Source organism: Podarcis gaigeae (assembly GCF_964106915.1).
Source record: "Podarcis gaigeae genome assembly, chromosome: 10".
In the NCBI taxonomy this organism is placed as follows: Eukaryota; Metazoa; Chordata; class Lepidosauria; order Squamata; family Lacertidae; genus Podarcis; species Podarcis gaigeae.
This window is the reverse complement of record NC_139686.1, coordinates 56,290,312-56,311,212: the sequence shown is the minus strand read 5'-3', so window position 1 is coordinate 56,311,212 and position 20,901 is coordinate 56,290,312. Positions and strand designations below refer to the sequence as shown.

The window sequence follows — 20,901 nt, the reverse complement described above, 5'->3', positions numbered from 1 at the left end:
ACTCAATGGTGATGGATGCTTGTTTCTTTTGATGTGCCTGCCCCATTCATGTAGAAAGTAGGGAGAGGATTGGTCTTCCTTTAACAGTAAAAGGAATGTGTAAGGGAGACTAGTCAAATCCTAAATCAGGCACATCTTACTTCCCGCCCCGCCCCGCTTGGAGGAGGAAAAATGTGGATTTTGGGTCCCGTTTCAGACTGACTGCACAGAAACCCATTCCTTCAGTTCTGGCTGATTTTCTCAATTCATTAGTTTGCTTCTAGTCTCAGAGCTGAGATAAAGTTGCCTGGAGCAGAGCAAACATAGAGAGGTTAGAGGGACAAGGAGAGTTCAGTGCCCCACTACCAGCTGTTCCTTTCATAGTTAAAGCATCATCTAATTTTATATGTGAATAGGGCAGACGTGTGAATGATGGCTCTGTCATTGGCCCAAAGCTTACCCTCTGTGAGAAGTGCATTGTACCAGTTATATAAATATCACCATGGGTAATTAAAGTTATCATTGAGAGAGGGCAACCAGCATGCTGAGTTCTCATTAGTGCTAGCAAAGCAGTCCCTCGCAATAAGGATTTGTAAGTGGATCACCATCTTTGTTTTTGTACCAAATAATAAATAAATAACAGTGGTGAATTACCAAGTCCTGATACCCATCTGTTAGAAATTCATGCTTTGTCTGGTCTTCTCCTTCCAACTCCTGATAAAAAACAGCAAATCTCTCGATCATTGTGTCATATACAACTCGTGGCCTCTCCCAGGTAACCAGAAGGCTGGTGTAGTTCTTTGGATCAGCTTGAACATTCTCTGGCTCTAAGCTGCAAACTTAGAAGAAAACGACACAAGGAAAACCATGTTATTACGTGTTAAAGAAAGTCATGATATATATGCAACATAAATAAAAGGAAACCCACAACATGTTCCTCAGCTATAGGGTGAACCCAGCATCTTCCTGGCTTCACAACTGAAAGAACAGGCTATAGGCCCCTAAATCAGATGCTGTCTCAGGAGTGGTTGTAGCAGTAAATTCTGAAGAGCAGGTGTACTTCATTACAACCCCATAGCCACACTCCCATAGCCTTGTCCCTGCAAAGACAATGCAACAAAAATGCATTTTGACCAATGCACACTACGGCTTCAATATCATGGCAGCTTTTTTTCTCATTCACTTCTCCTGTTTTGCTGACATTGAATTTGATGAACAGGTGTTTTTTTAGGTGCAGAGATTGCTTCTGTTTCAATGACTAGCTAGAACCTTATCTTCTCCAGAGGAAATCTAAGGAGGAAAGTGGTCCCATATCTCTAAAAAACAGAATAGATGTTAAGTCTTTCTTCACCTTAAAAGCCAACTCAAGAGAGTCACAAAAGAGATGGCTCATATTATCAAGCAGCCACGTCGTGGAGATTATGGATCCATCTGTATAGAGGTTGGTATGCATGTTCAAACTGTTGGTATCTACCGGTAATTGATTACTTTGCAGAGTGTATTGCTTTCATCACTTCAAAGCACAGGTCTGTGGAGGTATTAGTGCACTGCCATTTGGAACAACTTCTATGTGGCTGGATTTAAAGTGGCTAAAATACAGCCACACAGGTATAGGCATTTGCCTTAAGGCTGATGGTAATTTAATCCATCACCTAATAAGCCACTAGAGTGATCAGTTTTCATTAAAATGATTTCAGTTAATGGAAGACATTATATATATATATATGTGTGTGTGTGTGTGTGTGTGTGTGTGTGTGTGTGTCTGTGTGTGTGTATAATCTAAGAATTTGGCTCTTGAACACAAGAGGGCACTCAAGGCTCAATATTCATTTCCAGTATTAAACCTGTATGATACAAAAAGGTAAAGGACCCCTGGATGGTTAAGTCCAGTCAAAGGTGACTATGGTGTTGCAGCGCTCATCTCGCTTTCAGGCTGAGGGAGCTGCCGTTTGTCCACAGACAGCTTTCCGGGTCATGTGGCCAGCATGACTAAACTACTTCTGGCACAATGGAACACCGTGATGGAAACCAGAGTGCATGGAAACTCTGTTGACCTTCCCGCCGCAGCAGTATCTATTTATCTACTTGCACTGGTGTGCTTTTGAACTGCTAGGTTGGCAGAAACTGGGACAGAGCAACGGGAGTTCATCACCGTCGTGTGGATTCAAACTGCCAACTTTCCGATTGGCAAGCCCAAGAGGCTCAGTGGTTTAGACCACAATGCCACCCGCGTCCCCAGTCCTGTATGATACAATACACGATTCAAAGACCTCCCCCATGCACTCCCTTGTTATACTATAAAAGCATAAAAAAGTTTAATGAAACAATTTAATTTAATTTGTGAGCCATTTAAAGTCTCCTTCAAAATAAAACACTATGTCAGCTTCCATTTAGTACATGTGGTTTATTAAATTGATCCATTACTCTGATGCTCTGAAGTACCTAGTGGTGGAAACAAAACTTGCTCAATTGTAGTATAATGAGCCAATCATATCTAACCACTGAAAATGCAGCAGATGGAATAAGCACACCATACTCAACATGCTCATTGTATTGAGTTACTTGCACACCACTTAGAGGCTATTGCAATTAAATGGTATTTCAATTAAAGTGGAATAAATAAAATGTAATAAAATATATAGTGCTTTATTTCGTCTTTCCAGTCATAATAATTCAGAGGAAAGAGACTTTGAATTTCTATTTTCGAAACTATTTGTACAATCTGTTGAATGTAATGATCATGCAACATGGAAGTTGATGAAATCTTTGCTACTGGAATAAAGGCTGCAAGAAAATAGTGCTCAGTAGATTACAAGAGGTGTGGAGGGTAGAGTGTGAGACTACTTAACTAACTGACCAGTTGCATTGCAGATATCTCAATTGTGCCCCCCCAACACAAAGCCAGCCCCCCCAATAAATCCTGGCTATGCCCATGGCATCAAACTTTAATATTTAATTATCATCTCTCTCTTTCCCATAGAAATGAATCATGGGGAGATTTTAAATTATGGATCAACACATAGTTGACAAATCTCAAAATTCAGGATTGGCCATGAATGCAATTTTAGGCAAGTGTTCTCAGATGTAAAACTCACAGGAGGACAACAGAGATCATTCCCTAGAAAGTGTGTTTAGGATTGCATATTGGATTATGAGCCCTATACTATCAACCCAAAGTGTTCAATCTGCACATGGAGTTCCATGCAAGCTTCTTGGGGATACAGAGAGAAGTCTGCACATATGCACGATCATTGAAGAGTGTTGTACGTTGCAATATTTCTATTTGTAAGATTTATAAGCCAATTAAAGAGCTACTTAAGCAGTGCAAAATAAAAATTGTAGATAAAATGAAGCTAAAAACAAACAAACAAACAAGGAACAAACAAACTGAGGGTGACTCAGGCTTCCTATACCTATGGTTCTTTGAAATATCTGAAGCAATTCAGAGATGCTCTGCTGAAGACAGATGCACAAGCAATGGAACTAAAACACATGGAGGCGCAAGGATTTCTCTTTATAAAGAAGGCTGGGAATGAAAAGTATGAAGCACATATAGCCTGAAGTTGCTGTTTGACAAGTGAAAAATGGCTTGTATGGAGCTCTGTTTCCACTCCATGTAAACACTGGAACTCCTGCATGCAGAAGGGGTGCCAATAAAACGAAATTCATTTTTGTTTGGACCCATGAACCTGATGTATGTGAGTGCTTGGTCCCATGAGAATCTTTGCAAGGAGGTTACTGTGAAAAGGCAAGTTGTGATGAGATGGAACTTTGTATGTACTTAGACTTAAACCACATGGATGTGCCTCCTCAGTTCCTCAAGATTCTTATGCATCTCAGTCATCTTCCTATTTTCTAGCTTAATGCATGCCACCTGGCCAAGGAGAATAATCCAAACAGCTGCTGGAGATAAAAGGCAAGGAACAAAATAGGGGATAACAGCAACCCCCAATGGATGTTCAGCCATGGGACAAAACTAAGGAGGGAAGCAAAACAGCTGCAGCCCTTGTTCTAGCAGTAAGAACAAGGTAAAAAAAGAAAAGAAAAAAAGGATAGTATCAGGACCTACAGCACAAAAGGAACAGACACAACTGGTGTTCTGATGCAAAATAAATAATAATTAAAATTTAAGTACTCATTTAACAAATAAAAGCAGTGTTTTTCAATGCCCACTAATTCTATATGGAGCTATAATATGCAGAACTCAAAGAACTTAACACATTTTTATTTTATGTACAACCTCATCCTTATCCTAGCTACTTATAACCACTACTGCTCACTTTATTCTTGGTAATTCATCTCATTGAAAACACCAGCTTATTGTTAAACTGATTAAACCGTTAAAGAGAAGAGATGCCCTTCAATATTTTGTGACTTTTGGGTGGAATCATTTAGCTAAGTTTCTGAAATGGGAAAGGGAATCACGAAGGCTCAACAGCGATGATTTATAAGTTGGTTTTTTACCCTGCTTCTGAGGCTTATGCCCCACTCAACAGGTTACATAAATTATAACCACAACCACAATGAAACATTTTTTTTAAAATTCAGTTAGGAAAAAATATAGGTATGACAGATAAGAAACAAGACTCACTTATACCAAAACCTGCAAAAGTCTGCAGGTTTATTACTGCAGAAATAGAAACTACATATGCCATTCAATGCACATTAGCGATGAACAGTAAAATCTTATTTGATTTAACAGGAAAGGTGCTTTTCTCAGAGCAAAGAACACAATTGGCAACTTGTACAGCTTTTATTACACACTGTCGTCTCTGAAGCTATATGACCACTTCATTGTTGTACTGAATTTTAAAAGTAAGGCTTTTTTAAAAAAAATTAAAATCCCCATTGTTGCTTGATACCAAATCCAACTGGGGGGAATATGCGCGTGCTGAAAAAATGCATAAAAATTGTCACTGTGCATGCAGGCCCTGCCCCCCACCCCCAATATAGCTGCCAGGACTGCATGTATACGGTCCCACTCTGTAAGCAAACAATCACAAAGAACAGCTGTTCAGGTGGGTCTGGATTTAATTTAAAGCACACACAACTCTTTCCCCCCTGCCAAACAGCTAATTGGTATGATGACCGATTTCCTGACTGTTTTGTGCATGTGTAGATTTGAATCGGAGCCCATATATTTCTTATAGAAGCAATTTGTTGTGGTTAAGATTATGGCCATATCTGTCAAGTAAGCAAGTTAGCAAGACATACCTGCTTCATGAATTACTTCCTCTCCAGTATATGAGGAAAACACCTGGCCGGAAAATTTATGCTGTTGCTCTCTAAAATTGTTTTGCAGGTAGTCCATCAGCATCACGTAACCAGATTGTTGCATGGTAAGGACATCGCAAAATACTGACAGCTGCAAAAATGCAATAAATGCAGTCACACAGGGAGTTTTCTTTAGAAACAGCTCTGCATAAACTATACTAACAAAAGGCACTTTTAGGGTGATGGAAAAATCAGTATTTGCATTGTACACATTGTTGTGATTGGGTCATAACTCTCATGCAACATATATTGAAAAGGCAGCATTTACATTCTCATAGTTCTTTCCCCCTCCTTTGTGTTTTTGTTTAGCTTATAATGAGGTTTGTGTACTAATTCTTTGTGTTCGGATAAGTGAAATTTTGCTTTGTGAATGTTCATAAAGTGGGACATGTGTGTATACATACTTCAGCACTCAATGCCACCACTACGGTGAAAATGTTGTGTATATTTTTGTGTGTGCGATTAAAATAATTATTTTTTTGACATGTATTATGTAAGTTACCTGGTTTTCTGAAATGTTAACAGTGTCTTTGAATATAATCCATTCAACTGTCTCTGAGCAGGGCGGAGTCGACAAAGATCCATTATATGTGTAATATTTGTCTGTTGCATTTGGCAATAGGTTCAACAAGATGAAAGGCTCCAATTCAGTTTTTTTCCCTGCAAAATATAATTTGCAAGTAAACAGTGATGTCATGCATAAATCCAGGATGCATAAAATAAAAGCAGAGCCCAAACAATATTTTTTAAACAGTAGCAAAGAAATCATCCCACTGTGAGGTTAGTTACTGTGACGGTTGCGGGAAAACAAAAACTAAACGTTATTTATATATAAACACAATTCAGTAAATTATTTGGGGGATGGGGGGAGGGTTGCACATATTTTGACTGGGTAGAAAGGTGCCTCACACACCTGCTGCCCTGATCCTTGCCTGTTTTGAAAACTGAAAGGCTGATTAGAGCCCTTTCACTTTGAGTTCTCTTTGTTTAACCTTTCTTGCATTGCTGGCTGCCTACTTTGTATTCATAGCCAAGCATGACAGTAATTATACATGTGTGAAAAATGCCCTTTAGATACTGTTCCCAGTCCCTGGGTTCTGCTGTCAGTTCTTATATTTTACACAGTGGCCAGCAGCCCATCTAGGAGAAGGAAGACTCTGAACCTAAAGCTCTCTGCTGCCCTGCAGGATATCTTTGGGAGAAGAAAAGGCTAAGGAGTATACACTACACAAATCCAAAGTGGAGTCCCTAAGACGTTTGAATGATGCCTTGTGTGCCTCCTTCCGGCCACTCCTGCAGCCAAGCTGGTGCCAGATGTATTGCTCTGCTTTCTTTGGGCCACATTACCAAGGCCGAGTGGGGAGGGGGTCTTGTTGAATGAGCAGCCCAGGACCTCCATACAAATTGTCCAGGTTTGTGCCCTAGGTTTGTGTCACTTTGGTGCTGTTAACGTAGCGGTGTGACTTCACCCACGGAGGCGCACGGCATTACCTCTCGAGACATTGACGGATGTCAACAACAATGACCAGCAACCCAAGTAATTTACTAACATCAGTTCTAAGGCCTGTAGTGGAAATGTCACAACTTTGTTCAGCTGGTTTTGTAGCTGGAATGTTCTTCTGAACATTAAACCCAAATCTGTGCCGCCTGCAGTATTTAGTTTTAAATTCAGAGGCTTCGAATAATAACTACCTTCCTTCTTCCATCATAGCTGTCTTTCTGATATCTTAAGATTGCTTTCATAAGCTCCATACTTTAAATATTATCATAAGAACTTGCAGTTGTGACAGCTTCATCAAATTAAGTCAATGTCAAGTGAGTATAAAGTTATGCACAATAACTTTCACCCCACAGCAATAATAAAAAAAAAGCAACTGATGGCAGAAACCAAGGAAAAAAGATGGAAGAGCAGTCTCATCTCTTCCCAGGAAATGCTAGGAAGCACTGCTGCAAGAAAAGTATGTAGCAGCTGCAGAGACTCTTTCTTTCTTGGGATATTAGCTAGGGCAGGACTAGGGCTTAAAAGCAGTCTTCCTCAAACTCGGCCCTCCAGATGTTTTGAGGCTACAATTCCCATCATCCCTGACCACTGAGCCTGCTAGCTCGGGATTATGGGAGTTGTAGGCCAAAAACATCTGGAGGGCCGAGTTTGAGGAAGCCTGGCTTAAAGGGTATTCCTCAGCTAGGCTGCCTTTATTGGTAGTTCGAACTGGAGGCTACTGGATGAACAGAGAAAATTCATTTGTGGGCCCCTGCACAGTGGAGCCATGGGGAAGGGGTGTCCAATATTGGAATCTAATAAGGCCACAACTTTCATTGATTATAGATATGAGGAGGTTTTGGCATAGACATTGGGTGTGTATCCGAAAATCAATCAGCCTCCCTGCTGCCTGATGGACAGTAGGGGTTGACCATTGCCAGGCATCACCATTCTGCCACTAGAACAAAGGGTGGATGGGTGGGAATCCAGTGGAGATTGAGGTGCTTCTTTCTTAGTGTGCCTGGTTCATATAGGTAGGGAGCAGACCAGAGGGATGAAGTCTTCACTCAGGTCCGCTCTAAGGTTGCACCCCTCTGCTTGCATCCGATTGGCTCCTGGAGCCTCCTAAACATTTACCTGGCAGGGAGCAGCCTCTCCCATCGCACTGAAGCTAGATGGAAGGAGCAGGCAGCTGCCCCCTTTATCACAGCTTTGCTTGGTGGCAACTGCTGCCCTGCTGCAATTCCACAGGGAATGGGAATTAAAGAGAATTCTTTCTTTAAGAACAAGAAATCTGACTACACCCCTTCCCAACAATTCACGTTGCCAAAGACATGATTTTAATATTCTTCTTATTATAATCTTCTTGAATGAATCTCTTTGTAAAATGTATTAATATTTTGTTATTGGCTGCTTGGATCTTTCCCAAACATGGGAATCACAGGAACTTTCCTGAAGTAAGATTTTAATAGTACCTTCTTTGTTCTTATATAATGGCACTGAACTCTGTCAGCAGAGCTGAGCAAAAATGCTTCCACTAAGTTGCAGTGTTTTGTCATCATGTTAGACACTTCCATATATGTATCAAACTAAAATGTGTGTCCTGATAGATAATGTTCACAAAAGATTGATAGAAATCCTCTTCAGAGTTTGTCCAGTTTGCCACCATCGCAAGACTGACAAAATGACTTGTATTTATTAAAAGAAGTTTACAGCTCAGAAAAACAGTATCCGGTTTCACTTTCTGGACTGTGAAACGGAATGTATCAATGGCACAAAGAAATCAGTCTTACACAGCTCTGAGCCACTTTTGTTTCCAGTCCATAAAAGGAGGGCAAAGTGCTTGAATCTTTGTTTTCTAACTGAACAAAAGTACACAATAGTTATATTTTGATTGATCTGGTTAATTTGCAGACTGCTTAATATATAAAAGACTAAGTGTTTCACAAAATAAGAAAACATAATGCTACAAAGCCAAAATACAAATAAAGCAAAATGCATACTGATAGAATCATAGAATTATCACAATAAAAATCCCGAATTAAAATACAGAGCAGTGCACTCTTAACACCTAATGGTCAGGAAATGGGAAAACAAAAACAAAAAAGGAATGAAAACATGTTACGGTTCATGCCTTTTGAGTGTCCCAAAGCATTGGAGCCAATGCAGGAAAGGCTCACTTCCTGTTGTAACTAGAAGGCAATCCATTAGCCATGGCACTCCTCCTCTTTAGATGCTGACTATAGGGATACACTGTAGTAAAGGTAAAGGGACCCCTGACAATTAGGTCCAGTAGTGGCCGACTCTGGGGTTGCGGTGCTCATCTTGCTTTATTGGTCGAGGGAGCCGGCATACAGCTTCTGGGTCATGACTAAGCTGCTTCTGCTGAATCAGAGCAGCGCACAGAAACAGTGTTTACCTTCCCACCAGAGCAGTACCTATTTATCTACTTGCACTTTGACGTGCTTTCAAACTGCTAGGTTGGCAGGAGCTGGGACTGAGCAATGGGAGCTCACCCGGTCTCGGGGATTAGAACCGCCGACCTTCAGATCGGCAAGTCCTAGGCTCTGTGGTTTAACCCACAGTGCCACCCGCGTCCCATTATACTGTAGTAGAACAGTCGAAAATTTATAAACTTCCCTAAAAAGGACTTAGTTCAGAAATCCCAAAACAAGTAAAATTAATGGCTGCCTTATCATTAATTTAAACACAGTACACTTAGCACCCAGCTATTAAAAGATTTGGATCTCATAAGTATGTGGGCATCTCCATTTACTTCAAGTTCAGAAGCACATCTGGAAATGCAATGGAATGCATGTGCAGACAAATTCACTTCCTCATCTGAAGTGAATGAGACTGTTAATTTCAGATGGTGGCAGCAGAGAGGGCTCTGCACTGAAGTCTGGTAAATCAGCTCCCAATGTCCTTTCCCGGCCCTTACAGGTATATTTATGAAAGGCTATAGGAATCAAAACGCATATTGATTCAGTTTCAAATTGTGGTCTATCTAGACTTCATAAATTCACATCACTTCTAGGGGAATCCTATACCCACTTAACATTAATTCAATGAACCTTACTCCTGAGAGTAGACATGTATAGGATTGTACTGTCAGTGTATTCAAATGGATAATTGTGCGTATGGTTTCTCGTGTTACACCACTAACTCACCAAAGCGACTAACACTGGCCACACCATCGATAATTGAATTGTAATCCATATTATCTTCCAGACCAACCTGTTGGAGAAATATTGCATGATTTATTCTTAAGTCAAGTCTACACTTTTATTAATTTGTTATATCTTGAATTACACTGGGCAACAATTTTTTTACTTTTTGAATGTTGTCTAGATTTCTACAACTGATTTAGGGTGTTTTTGCACTGCTGAATCAGGAAATGGCATCCATTTCTCTCCATCAGGTCAGGTTTACTGTAAACTGAATGGTGGGCATTGATAAAGGTAAGTACATGTAAATTGCATGTTGCTTCACCATTTTTCAAACTTCAGGGCTTGAACTTCCATTTCTTGGAACTCCTGGAATGCTCAGCGGCAGGGAGGTCTCTCTTCAGAGTCCAACAGTAGTCAGCCATCATGACTGCATCCCAGCGACCCTAAAACCTGGTCTCCATCTCTTTCATGTCCTGATGGAATCTCTCCCCCTGCTTGTCACTCATTGAACCCAGGTTCTCAGGAAACCAGTCCATATGTGAAAATAGGTAGTGCATCTTGACGCTCATGTTGCAGCCCAGGTTTCTGAAAGCAGTCAGCATGTTGTTGACAAGTTCTGCATAGTTTCTGGCCTTATTGTTGCCAAGAAAGTTCTTCACTACCAAAACAAATGCCTTCCACACTTCCAGTTCCACTTCGTTCATTGAATTTCTGAACTCTGGATCTCTGATGAGCTGACGGATCTGAGGACCGTCAAAGATGCCAGCTTTCAACTTCTCCACGGTCAATCCTGGAAAAGCCTGGCACAAGTAAGTGAAGCAGTCACCATCCTTGTCCAGAGCCTTGGTGAACTGCTTGATTAAGCCGAGCTTGATGTGCAGAGGTGGGAAGAGTATTCTGTCTCTGTCCACCAGAGGGTCGTTGATGACGTTCCTTTTTTTGCAAGGCACCAATTCCTCCCGCACAGGCCAGTCCTTCTTCGTGTAATGCTGAGCACGGTCCCTACTACCCCATATGCACAGAAAACATGGGTACTTGGTGAAGCCAGACTGTTGTCCCAACAAAAAGTTCACCATCTTCAGGTCAACACAAATAAACCACTTGTGCTGATCATAACCAATTCTCTCCAGCACATACTTCACCACTTCATAGTTCTCCTTCAGTGTAGTCGAGTGAGCCAGGGGTATAGAGGTAAACTGGTTGCCGTTGTGTAGCAGAACACATTTCAGTGATCGCTTGCTGCTGTCAATGAACAGTCTCCAATCTTTGGGTTCATACTGTGGCACTCCAAGTTTGAGCAGAAGCTGCGCAATATCTGCACAGTACACCAAGTCCTTCTCTTCCGAGAAAAAATACGGAGGTTTTATGACTTCAAACTGATCCCTTTTCAACATAATCACCCAGAACTATTGGACCTGAATACTTATAGTCATTAAAATAATCATTTCCAATCAAAACAATTATTCGACATGGCATTTTACCCCCACCAACTTCTTCTAAAATGCTCCACACAAGCGTACATGTGAACAAAAACATAAAAAAAGACACGTGGCCATAGCTCAAAAATTTGACCTGATTGAGCAAAACCAATGTGATTTTTGGATTCAGCGCATCAGATTTGTCCTAAATCAACTGAAAAAATGCAGACAACAAATTTGTTGTTGACCAGTGTTATAAAGTTGTATATTTATATTAATATTGATGCATATGTGCGCGCACACACAAAACCGAATTCTAAAATATTTCAGTGGATAAGGCTTGCTTTTCCTCATGGAAAATTAATTAGCAATAAGACACGCACAAAGTACAATGCTTACCTTTAAGATGGAAATGATTACATTTCTGAGTTAAGATGAACAATATGCAAAATGATGATTACCTCAAATAAAATAGATAAAGCTCTTAATTTCCCATTTCCTTCAATTGCCTTATCTAAATCCACAAACTGATTTGAATCATAACAGTATATTTGCATCTGTAAAAAGAATAATAACAACAATTTAGGTGTTTTCTCCCTGTCAAACATCAATAGTATCAGACATGTGTATTAACTTCAGATAAAAGCTTTTGAAACTCAGCCCTGTTCAAAGATATCTAAACACTGCTTGGAAACCTATCTTACACCTAATAAAATATTATTAAACTCTGCAAAACAGGATGGGAAGTCAATGGGGTCTGTCTCAGCCAACAGAGGAGGCAATCAGAAATAGACGTGATGTGGCAAGTAAACATGAGCTGACTCAAGGCCTCATCTGAACTAGATTGTACCAGTACACAGGGTGGAGGAAGGGGACTGCGGTAGGTGTGGGCCGTCCCGGGTGTCACCACTGGGGTGTGTGTGACAAAATGCCAGGCAGCACTCACTGCGGGGCCTGCAGCATACCTGAGCCACGTGTTTCTCCTAGGAGAGATGTGGTGGCTTGGGTGTACGTAGGCTCTGTGCTGCCCAAATGGTCCACCAGCTGCCTCCACCCCAGCTGTAGGGCAGATGAATGGGAGGAGGCAGGCAGACTCCGAAGGCCCCGTGGTGTGCCACATCCCAATGGGTGGCTTGCCCTGCCCCTGGGCTCACCACCCCAGGTGCCCGAGCGGCTTCCTCCGCCGCTGCCAGTATCCACATTAAACTCAAGCACAAAATGCATGCAAGTTAAAATGGAAAAATACTCATAAAGCATTCTTGATTATGAAACAGCAAATGCATGTCGGTGTGGCTGAGTTTGCCTACAGTGGTTCACAAATCAAGTTGCCAGTTGCATTGCTTTCCAAAGGTCTTCCATCTGGGGAGAAGACAGCTGGGGTCATTGCTACAATTGTGTTGGGATCTGGAGGTGCTTCAAGTGGAGCATAATTTGAAATGCACTATTAGGAGATGGGCAATGCTGACGGCAAAAACAGATTTGTGGACCTTGTGTCCCTTCATTAAACACTGAAACAGTGAAAACAGTGAATGGGCAAGGATCACATGTCTGCTTCCATATTTATTGCACAGAAACCTGACAATTTAAATGTGGGTATTTTACATTCCAGTCGGGGGGAAACAGAAGTACGTGTCAAGTTTTAATTGACCCCTAAATAATTTAAAGGCCATCTGAAACGTTTCTGGTAGAAACTGTCTGGTTTCTGCCTTTGCCATATCAACTATGCAGCCAGCAAACCTGTCACTGTTCAGGAAAGGATTTAGGCTTACACTCTATGGCATAACATTAAAAGAGCTGCCAATTACAAATACTCTGGGGGAGAAATGGAATACTATAGGAAAGAAAAAAACAGGGCAAGGAAAGATAAGTAGTCATGAAGACTAGCTTCAGAAATACACTACTGCTAGGGGATCAAAGTTATAGGTGATTAACTTTTCTTGTTGCTCATTAAGTGAAGAGACAAAGCTTTTTCCTGTCCTCAAGGGAGGACTGTCCATTCAAGGGAGGAAGCAATTTATGTAAACGTCTGTGGAAGCAACATGCTTCCTCCTTGACTGAAATGAAAGCTAGCGTGTATTAGCCTTAAACCAATGTATTGGCTACATTGAGTATACGACATATTTTAGAAGACCAAAACAGGCTTTGAGGAGATTCCTGCTCCACTTCCAAAACATCTACAAGAGGGATAAATTCCACAGTGTTGGAGGTCCAGCAACTAAAGAATCACCTTGCTGGTGCATCTCTATCTCTGCTGACAGAGCAGTACTGGCACACCACTTCCTAAGGCCCCTCAGCCAGCTTTATGGTGGGGTTAGGGTGGGCCCCCCCCCCTTGGGACGCAGGTGGCGCTGTGGGTAAAACCTCAGCGCCTAGGGCTTGCTGATCGCATGGTCGGCGGTTCGAATCCCCGCGGTGGGGTGAGCTCCCGTCGTTCGGTCCCAGCTCCTGCCCACCTAGCAGTTCGAAAGCACCCCTAAGTGCAAGTAGATAAATAGGTACCGCTTACTAGCGGGAAGGTAAACGGCGTTTCCGTGTGCAGCTCTGGCTCGCCAGAGCAGCTTCGTCACGCTGGCCACGTGACCCGGAAGTGTCTGCGGACAGCGCTGGCTCCCGGCCTCTAGAGTGAGATGAGCGCACAACCCTAGAGTCGGACACGACTGCCCCTAAGGGCAGGGGTACCTTTACCTTTACCTTTTAGGGTGGGCCCTTACAACAGATATTGTGAATTCTGAAAGCATAAACCACCATGGGAAATGATCTTTCAGTATGACAAAGGAGAAAGCAAGTAACAGATGACAATTTTATGGAACTCCCATCCTGTTCAGGTCAGACAGGCTCCCTCTGTACTGAACTTCAAGTGCCTACTGAATACTTTAAAAATAAAATTCCAGCAGGCATTTAAATAGAAGTCTGGGGTTTTTTTTTGTAGTATTAGCTGATTTGTACCTTTTCTATATTGTATTTCCTGTACACAACTTGCAGACAATAGTAGTTAAGCAGTATATAAATTGTTTAGATAAATTAATACATGCGCACAAAGAACGTCAATGATCGACTGCTGCTTGTTTAATACTCAGCACTATATGTGGCTATTGCACATTTTAATGCCCTCTGTACACATGAAAGTGCCACAAATATTCTGGTATTTCTAATGGCTTACTGTACAAAATTTCAATACGTTCATTACCTCAAGAGGATACTTTTGTCCATCTATGCTATGTTCAGATCCATCATGAGATATATTGCATTTTCCCCAGTGAAACATTATTTTGCTTGCTTTAAATACAGCTTCTAAGCCTCCTCCAATTACATAGTAATCATTTGCCAGATTAATTTCCACTAAAAAGAGAAAAGGAGTTGTTATTAGGCATGTTAAAGAGGAAAATGCAACAGCTTTTCAATTCAAACATATCAGTGTTAGAATAATAACAACAATAATAATAAAACCCCAACATTTTGAAGTTCTCATTATAACCAGCCTGCATCAACTTGGTGCACTTCAGATGTTTGGGACTACAACTTTCATCAGCATGTGCTTCTGGAGCTGTTGGGACTTGTAGTTCAAAACACCTGGAGGACACCACATTGGTGAAGCCTGGTATAAACAGGGCCAGCTCATCCATGAAGCAAACTGAGGTGACTGCTTCAGGCAGCAGGTCCACAGGACAGCAGATCGTGATGTAGATCTTTATTCTATCCATGTTCCTAATGTAGATGCTTACACTTTTTTCCCTGGCAGGGAGCGGGTTGTGCCAATTTGTGCTTTGCCTTAGGTACTAAAATGTCTTGGACCAGCCCTGGGTATAAATGAAAGCTCAATGCTGTGAGTTAGTTCCTAAGTTAATGGAACTTAAGCCCAATTGACTTCAGCAGGAACTAAGAAAACAATCCAACCTCCCATTGCACCAGGCTGGACTGAGCATTATTGTCCTTCCTCTGAACTAGCCTCTGTCTGAGAATTCCTGATGATGTCATTCCATCATCATTGCATGTTCCCTTGCAATCCACAGGATACCTGGTGGTGGCAGACAAAAGAGAGCCCTGAAACAGAACATTACAGGGCAGGGAGGGTTTGAGCTGGCTTGTGACCTGTTAGATCCTGAGCCAGCCTCACTACCATCATGTGACAGCTTCAGGCCAATTCCAAGTGCAATAGCTGCACCAGCTCCAAGCCGGTGAAGCTATTTCCTGCTTCCCAACTTTCTGCCCCGGTAGACATTTGTGGTGGGAACGTTGTGGTAGTCCTGCCGCTCTCTCAGTTCCTGCCAGACAGTGGCCAAGGTTTGGATTGTGCTTAAAGTCATTTTCAATATATTCCTAACAGCTTGGTGATGGACCAAGAGTCTTAAGATGAAGCTCAAGGTAGATCAATAATTTTACTTTCATCCTTTCCATCACCAAAGAAATGCCTGTGTGATCATGCACCACGTACAGACTTTCCCTGTGCACTGAAACAGGAACGCTGGTATCTGCATGAGTGCAATCCTTTGCTTTACTGGTTCTGGTTCTTTTGCTGGTTCTTTCTATTTTGAGCTCTCAAATGGAAAACTAAAGGAGATCTCAAGAATATTTCACCCACCAGCAAATATAAGCCAGCTTCATATTAGCAACAGCACAAATGTATTGTTTCTTTCAAAAGTTGTTTGGAAATCCCTCTAAGAGGAAAATCAATCCAAATGCCACTGTTTCATAGTTATATAGTTTCACATAGTATTCTTGTAGGATGGAGGAGAAAACAATTTAGCATTGTAAAACGAGGACAGATCACCAACATACAGTCGTACCCTGGAAGTTGAACGGAATCCGTTCTGGAAGAGTCCGTTCGACTTCCAAAACATTTGGAAACCAAAACGCGGCTAATGATTGGCTGCAGGAACCCGCGGAACCTGCATCGGACGTTCAGGTTCCAAAAGAAAGTTTGAAAACCATTTGAAAACACTCACTTCCAGGTTTTGATTGTTAGGGAGCCAATTTGTTTGGGAACCAAGGCATTTGAGATCCAAGGTACGACTATACATTCAGCAGGAACCTTTGGGGAAAGTCATGTGCTTTAAATGCGTGGTGGATGTGCTTTAAATACATTGAGTCAATCTACCCAAAGTTTAGCTATTAAAAACAGTATTAACATAAATCTAAGGAATTCTGTGTCTGGGATCAAAATATATTTTTTGGTGCACCCAATAGCTTAAGCATGCCCAGCAGGACTTTCGATTTTTGTCCTTTGATCAACAGAACCCCAATGGCATTCTACAAATTGTTTCGGAAATACCTTTCAGTTTCCAATGTGATGTGTTATCAGGTAATGCAGCATGGAAATTGCTGCCTGAGAAACAGTTCAAAGCCCCCTTTACGTAGCTTGCAGGGCAATTTATTTATATCCAAGACTGTGCAAGATATCACAAGTCTCCTGGAAAATCTAGAGGAATGATACACTGCACGTTCAGACAGACAGCAAACTGCAATAGACAGCCTTCTCCAGATCTCAATTCAGGTGGTTCACTAGCGCTTTTCCATAGCAAACCTATGTGTAAACCTTTGTAGCTGGCAGCAGCTGCTCAATTAGTAATGGCTTCTCTTTGAAATTCCAGTCCTACACATAAGTGAGGGGTTCTTATAAAATGATTGCTCAAACATAATAGCCTTTATAAATTGCTCTTTGAAAACACTAGCTGTGTAGTTGTGAAAACATTAGCATAGCAGCATGTCAAGTGTAGGTATTAACAGTCAATAATTATTATGTGGAAAATACTTAAATCTTTATTTTCAGTAAGCACGCATTAATGGATTAGAGTAATTATGCTATTTCTAGGGCTATTTTTGTCAATGCATATAATTTCCCTTTGAGTCCTCTTGACTTGATGCTTGAATCTTACTGCCAGCTGTCTTCCTCGTAATTGAAAAAAACCCAAACTTGAAGATGATTAAAAGAAAGAAAACGAAACAAGAGGTTTTAAAATACTTAAGTGCAAAAGGTTGAATCAAAACATTAAATAAATCAAAAAAAGGAGATGTGAAATTTGTACCTGTTTTGCCTGTATTGTAGATTAAAGTTTCTTCTGCTGATTCTTTTTCCCAGCCTTGGAATTTCAGCTCCTTAAGATTCACATTTACTCGAGTTAGATCCTCATCAATATTAATAGGCGATTGCTTGGCACCATTGCAAGCTGGATGTTTCTTCCCCCAGTTTGTTTGATTTAATGCTCCTAAACAATCAAAGCACCAAAACAATACAGGTAAGCAATCTAAATTAACTTATATGAAAGCACTTGGTTTTATATGAAAGCAACAACAAATCAATGTTCACAATACAATGTGCATCAATGCCCATTCAGGAAAACCTAGTTACATTATAGACTAATTTTATCCCCTATTCAGTGCATAAGAGCCTTACAAGGCTCAATCATCTCAAAGCATCTGTGGTAGAATAGCACATATGAATGCTCCACCACATCAAAAACTTGCTTCATGTGTGAAGCTAACACGAAGAGCTTCTAGCCTAGCATTCTTGAACTCCTTGTTTCTGCCTTTAATTCTGCAGGTTGACTTGTGGTTCAAGACAAGCATGCAAATGAACACCTGGAATGGTAACAGCTAATTAGCAGTTCTATGGGATTTCTTTCGGATTTACTTGCTGAGAGTACAGGGCTTGGGCCCCAGGTTTCCAAGAGGAATATTTTAATTTTGAAACATCTCCTAACATCATCATCACCATTATCATCATTCTGCCCTTCATCTGAGGATTGCAGGGAGTTTTACAATATAAAAACACAAAAATGACAAGAGTGTTGTGAATGTTGCATATGGTTGGCCAACACTGGTTACATGGAGCACACAACTCCCTTGTTACAACAATTTCTCTGGCTACCAGTCTGTTTCTGGGCACAATACAAAACAATGGTTGTGAATCTATTTGGTTTAGCCCCAGGCTATTGGAAGGACCACATACTCCCATGAAAACCTGCCAAGACTCTGAGATCTTTGGGGGAGGCCCTTCTCTCAGTCCTACCACCTTCACATGCATTGTCAGGGGTGCGTGCAGGAGCCAGGCCCTGTGACCAATAGGACTTTGCAGGACTGGGGCCTTCCTAAGTTTGTTCTGAGGAGGCAAGGAGCAGCCTCACAGATGAGGCCGATTGGTAACTCACAGCACCTGGTGGCAAGAGCTGGGAATGGATATAAGTTCACCATTTCCCTTTTGCCACAGCTCTTTGCCACAGCAACACGTTTCCTGCCTTGGGCTTATTGCTTCCTCATCCTTGAACCTCGGTTTCCTGACTCCTTGCTTCATGATCCTGGGACCCCTGATTTTGTGACTCCTTGCTTCCTCACCCTTGGCTTCTTGACTCCCGGCTCTCTGACCCTTGGACTCTTGGCTTCCTGACTCCTGGCTTCTGGACCGCCGTTCCTGCTCCCACCCCTCCATCTTGCCCCCGGTCCTGACGTCCCCTGCCGGGACTTTGATCGCCTGTGAATCAGACCGTGACATGCATGTTTGGTGGGGACGCAGGAGAGGGCCTTCTTGGTGGCTGCTTTCAGGCATTGGAGCTCTTTTCCTAGAGAGGCTTCTCTGGCTTCCTCCTTGCTGTCCTTCTGCTCGCAGGTAAGGACTGTCTTATTTCAGCAGGGTTTTGGGAACTACTGTTATGAAAACAGCTCTTGATAGTGTGCCGTACTTTATTTCCTATATGCATTTCAATAGATATGGTACTTTGCCGAAATTACCTTGCAGCTTTCAATAAATAATTAGAAGCACTTTGAAGGGAAAGAACCCTCAGTGGTCTGAGAGTGAGGGACAAGGAACAGGATGGAGGGGGAGGGAATGCTGCTATCCACAGATTGTGGGTAACTGACCCAAAATCCCAGCAAAGTTGTGACTATTAAAACAAAAATGGTAAAAAAAAACTATGGGACAAATAACACAAGAAACAGTTTCTACTTGGGAAATAAATAAAAAAATTCAACTTAATAATAATAATAATAATAATTTATTTGTACCCCGCCCATCTGGTTGGGTTTCCCCAGCCACTCTGGGCGGCTTCCAACAAAGATAAAAGATACACTGAAATGTCACATATTAAAAACTTTCCTGAACAGGGCTGCCTTCAGATGTCTTCTGAATGTCAGGTAGATGTTTATCGCTTTGACATCTGATGGGAGGGCATTCCACAGGGCGGGCGCCACTACCGAGAAGGCCCTCTGCCTGGTTCCCTGTAACTTGGCCTCTCGCAGTGAGGGAACCACCAGAAGACCCTCGGAGCTGGACCTCAGTGTCCGGGCAGAACGATGGGGGAGGAGACGCTCCTTCAGATATACCATTCATTGCCAAATACCATTCATTTTTATGGGCTTAAACTATGATTTATTACATTCCAGATTGTGTCCTTAGGTTATAAGTGCACTGAAGTTCCACTGCAGTTCAAAACTATTATATCAGTAGCCATATTCCATCTTTAAATTTAAAACGGAATTTTTTAAATTGATATAGCATTTCAGTATCTCTTACCTTTAACCTCAACTGAGAAATAAATCCAGCTGTCACCAATTAAAGATTCCAGATCATTGTGAACAGTCAATTGGTCAGAAAAAGTCATGCTGCTCTTTTGAAGAGTGACATAAATATAACATTGGTCATGGCTAAGATTCAACCACAAGTTCTGACTAATGAGCTATTAGATTGGTTAGATTGGTGATAGTTATTGCTTGCTGTTTTAATGTTTTTTCGAAGTGAGTTGAGTATACTGTAGATTTGAATTTCTAAAATAGTGCTTTTTACTGTGCAATAAATATATATTGATTAAATAAGCAATTAAGTTTATTTCAACCATGTTAAAAGGGGTCTATGGCCATACTACCCTGAACATGCTCAACCTCATCTGATTTCAGAAGCTAAGTAGGGTCAGACCTGGTTAGTATTTGGAAGGGAAACAATGTTAAAAGGGTCATTAAAAATGTCATTGAGACGTGTTAATAAGTTATAGAAAGACTGAAAACAGCTACTTGTTGCCAACATGCTAGACTTCTATGTCAAACATCAACCCCACTTTATGCTCTACATCATTGGCAACTCAGATTGTGCCAGGGACCATTCTGAGCTAAGTTTGCTCATTTCACTGCCTGAACTGATTACCCTCCCAGCAAAGGACCAACACTTTAAAAAGTCTTGTTGCACCATTCATCTAGGCACTAATTTTTCTCTTCACCATTTTGTCTTCAGATTGCTGTTGGCTACAAGGCAGGGCCCCAGACCTTTCCAACAAAATGTAATGTTCACTCCTCTTTTCTGTGGGAATTGTTCCATGCCTCATAGTTCCAGGAAAAGAGGCACAGGGAAGAATTAGTGTTACCTGGAATTAAGACAACAGAGGTTTGGGGGGTGTGCTTGTGAACGGAGACTGCCTTGCCTGCCCCAGAGGTGTAGTGGTCTGGGGTTATAGGAGGTTAAAATGCCTACTACTATTTCTCCAAGGTGCCTGTCTCCTGCATCCTAGAGGAGCCCAATCAGCACAAAGGGCAGCTTTTTAGCTATTGAGAAAGGAGTCTTCTCACCCTTTGTGCTGATTTGAGCTATTCAGAGTGAAAG

The 20,901-nt window shown here is 41.6% G+C and overlaps 1 protein-coding gene across 6 annotated transcripts in view; it reads right to left on the bottom strand.

Annotated features, from left to right (window-relative positions):
* The window catches only part of PTPRZ1 (protein tyrosine phosphatase receptor type Z1), a 107,582-nt gene that overhangs the window by 44,730 nt on the left and 41,951 nt on the right, over positions 1-20,901 (bottom strand). For all 6 annotated transcript variants that reach the window (XM_083698865.1, XM_083698867.1, XM_083698864.1 and 3 more), the window contains exons 3-9: positions 17,345-17,524; positions 14,509-14,660; positions 11,783-11,878; positions 9,904-9,970; positions 5,756-5,913; positions 5,194-5,344; positions 634-818 (exon numbers count right to left, since the gene is read on the bottom strand). In XM_083698865.1, the coding sequence (XP_083554991.1) occupies positions 634-818; positions 5,194-5,344; positions 5,756-5,913; positions 9,904-9,970; positions 11,783-11,878; positions 14,509-14,660; positions 17,345-17,524 (989 nt within the window). The remainder of the gene's footprint in view (positions 1-633; positions 819-5,193; positions 5,345-5,755; positions 5,914-9,903; positions 9,971-11,782; positions 11,879-14,508; positions 14,661-17,344; positions 17,525-20,901) is intronic.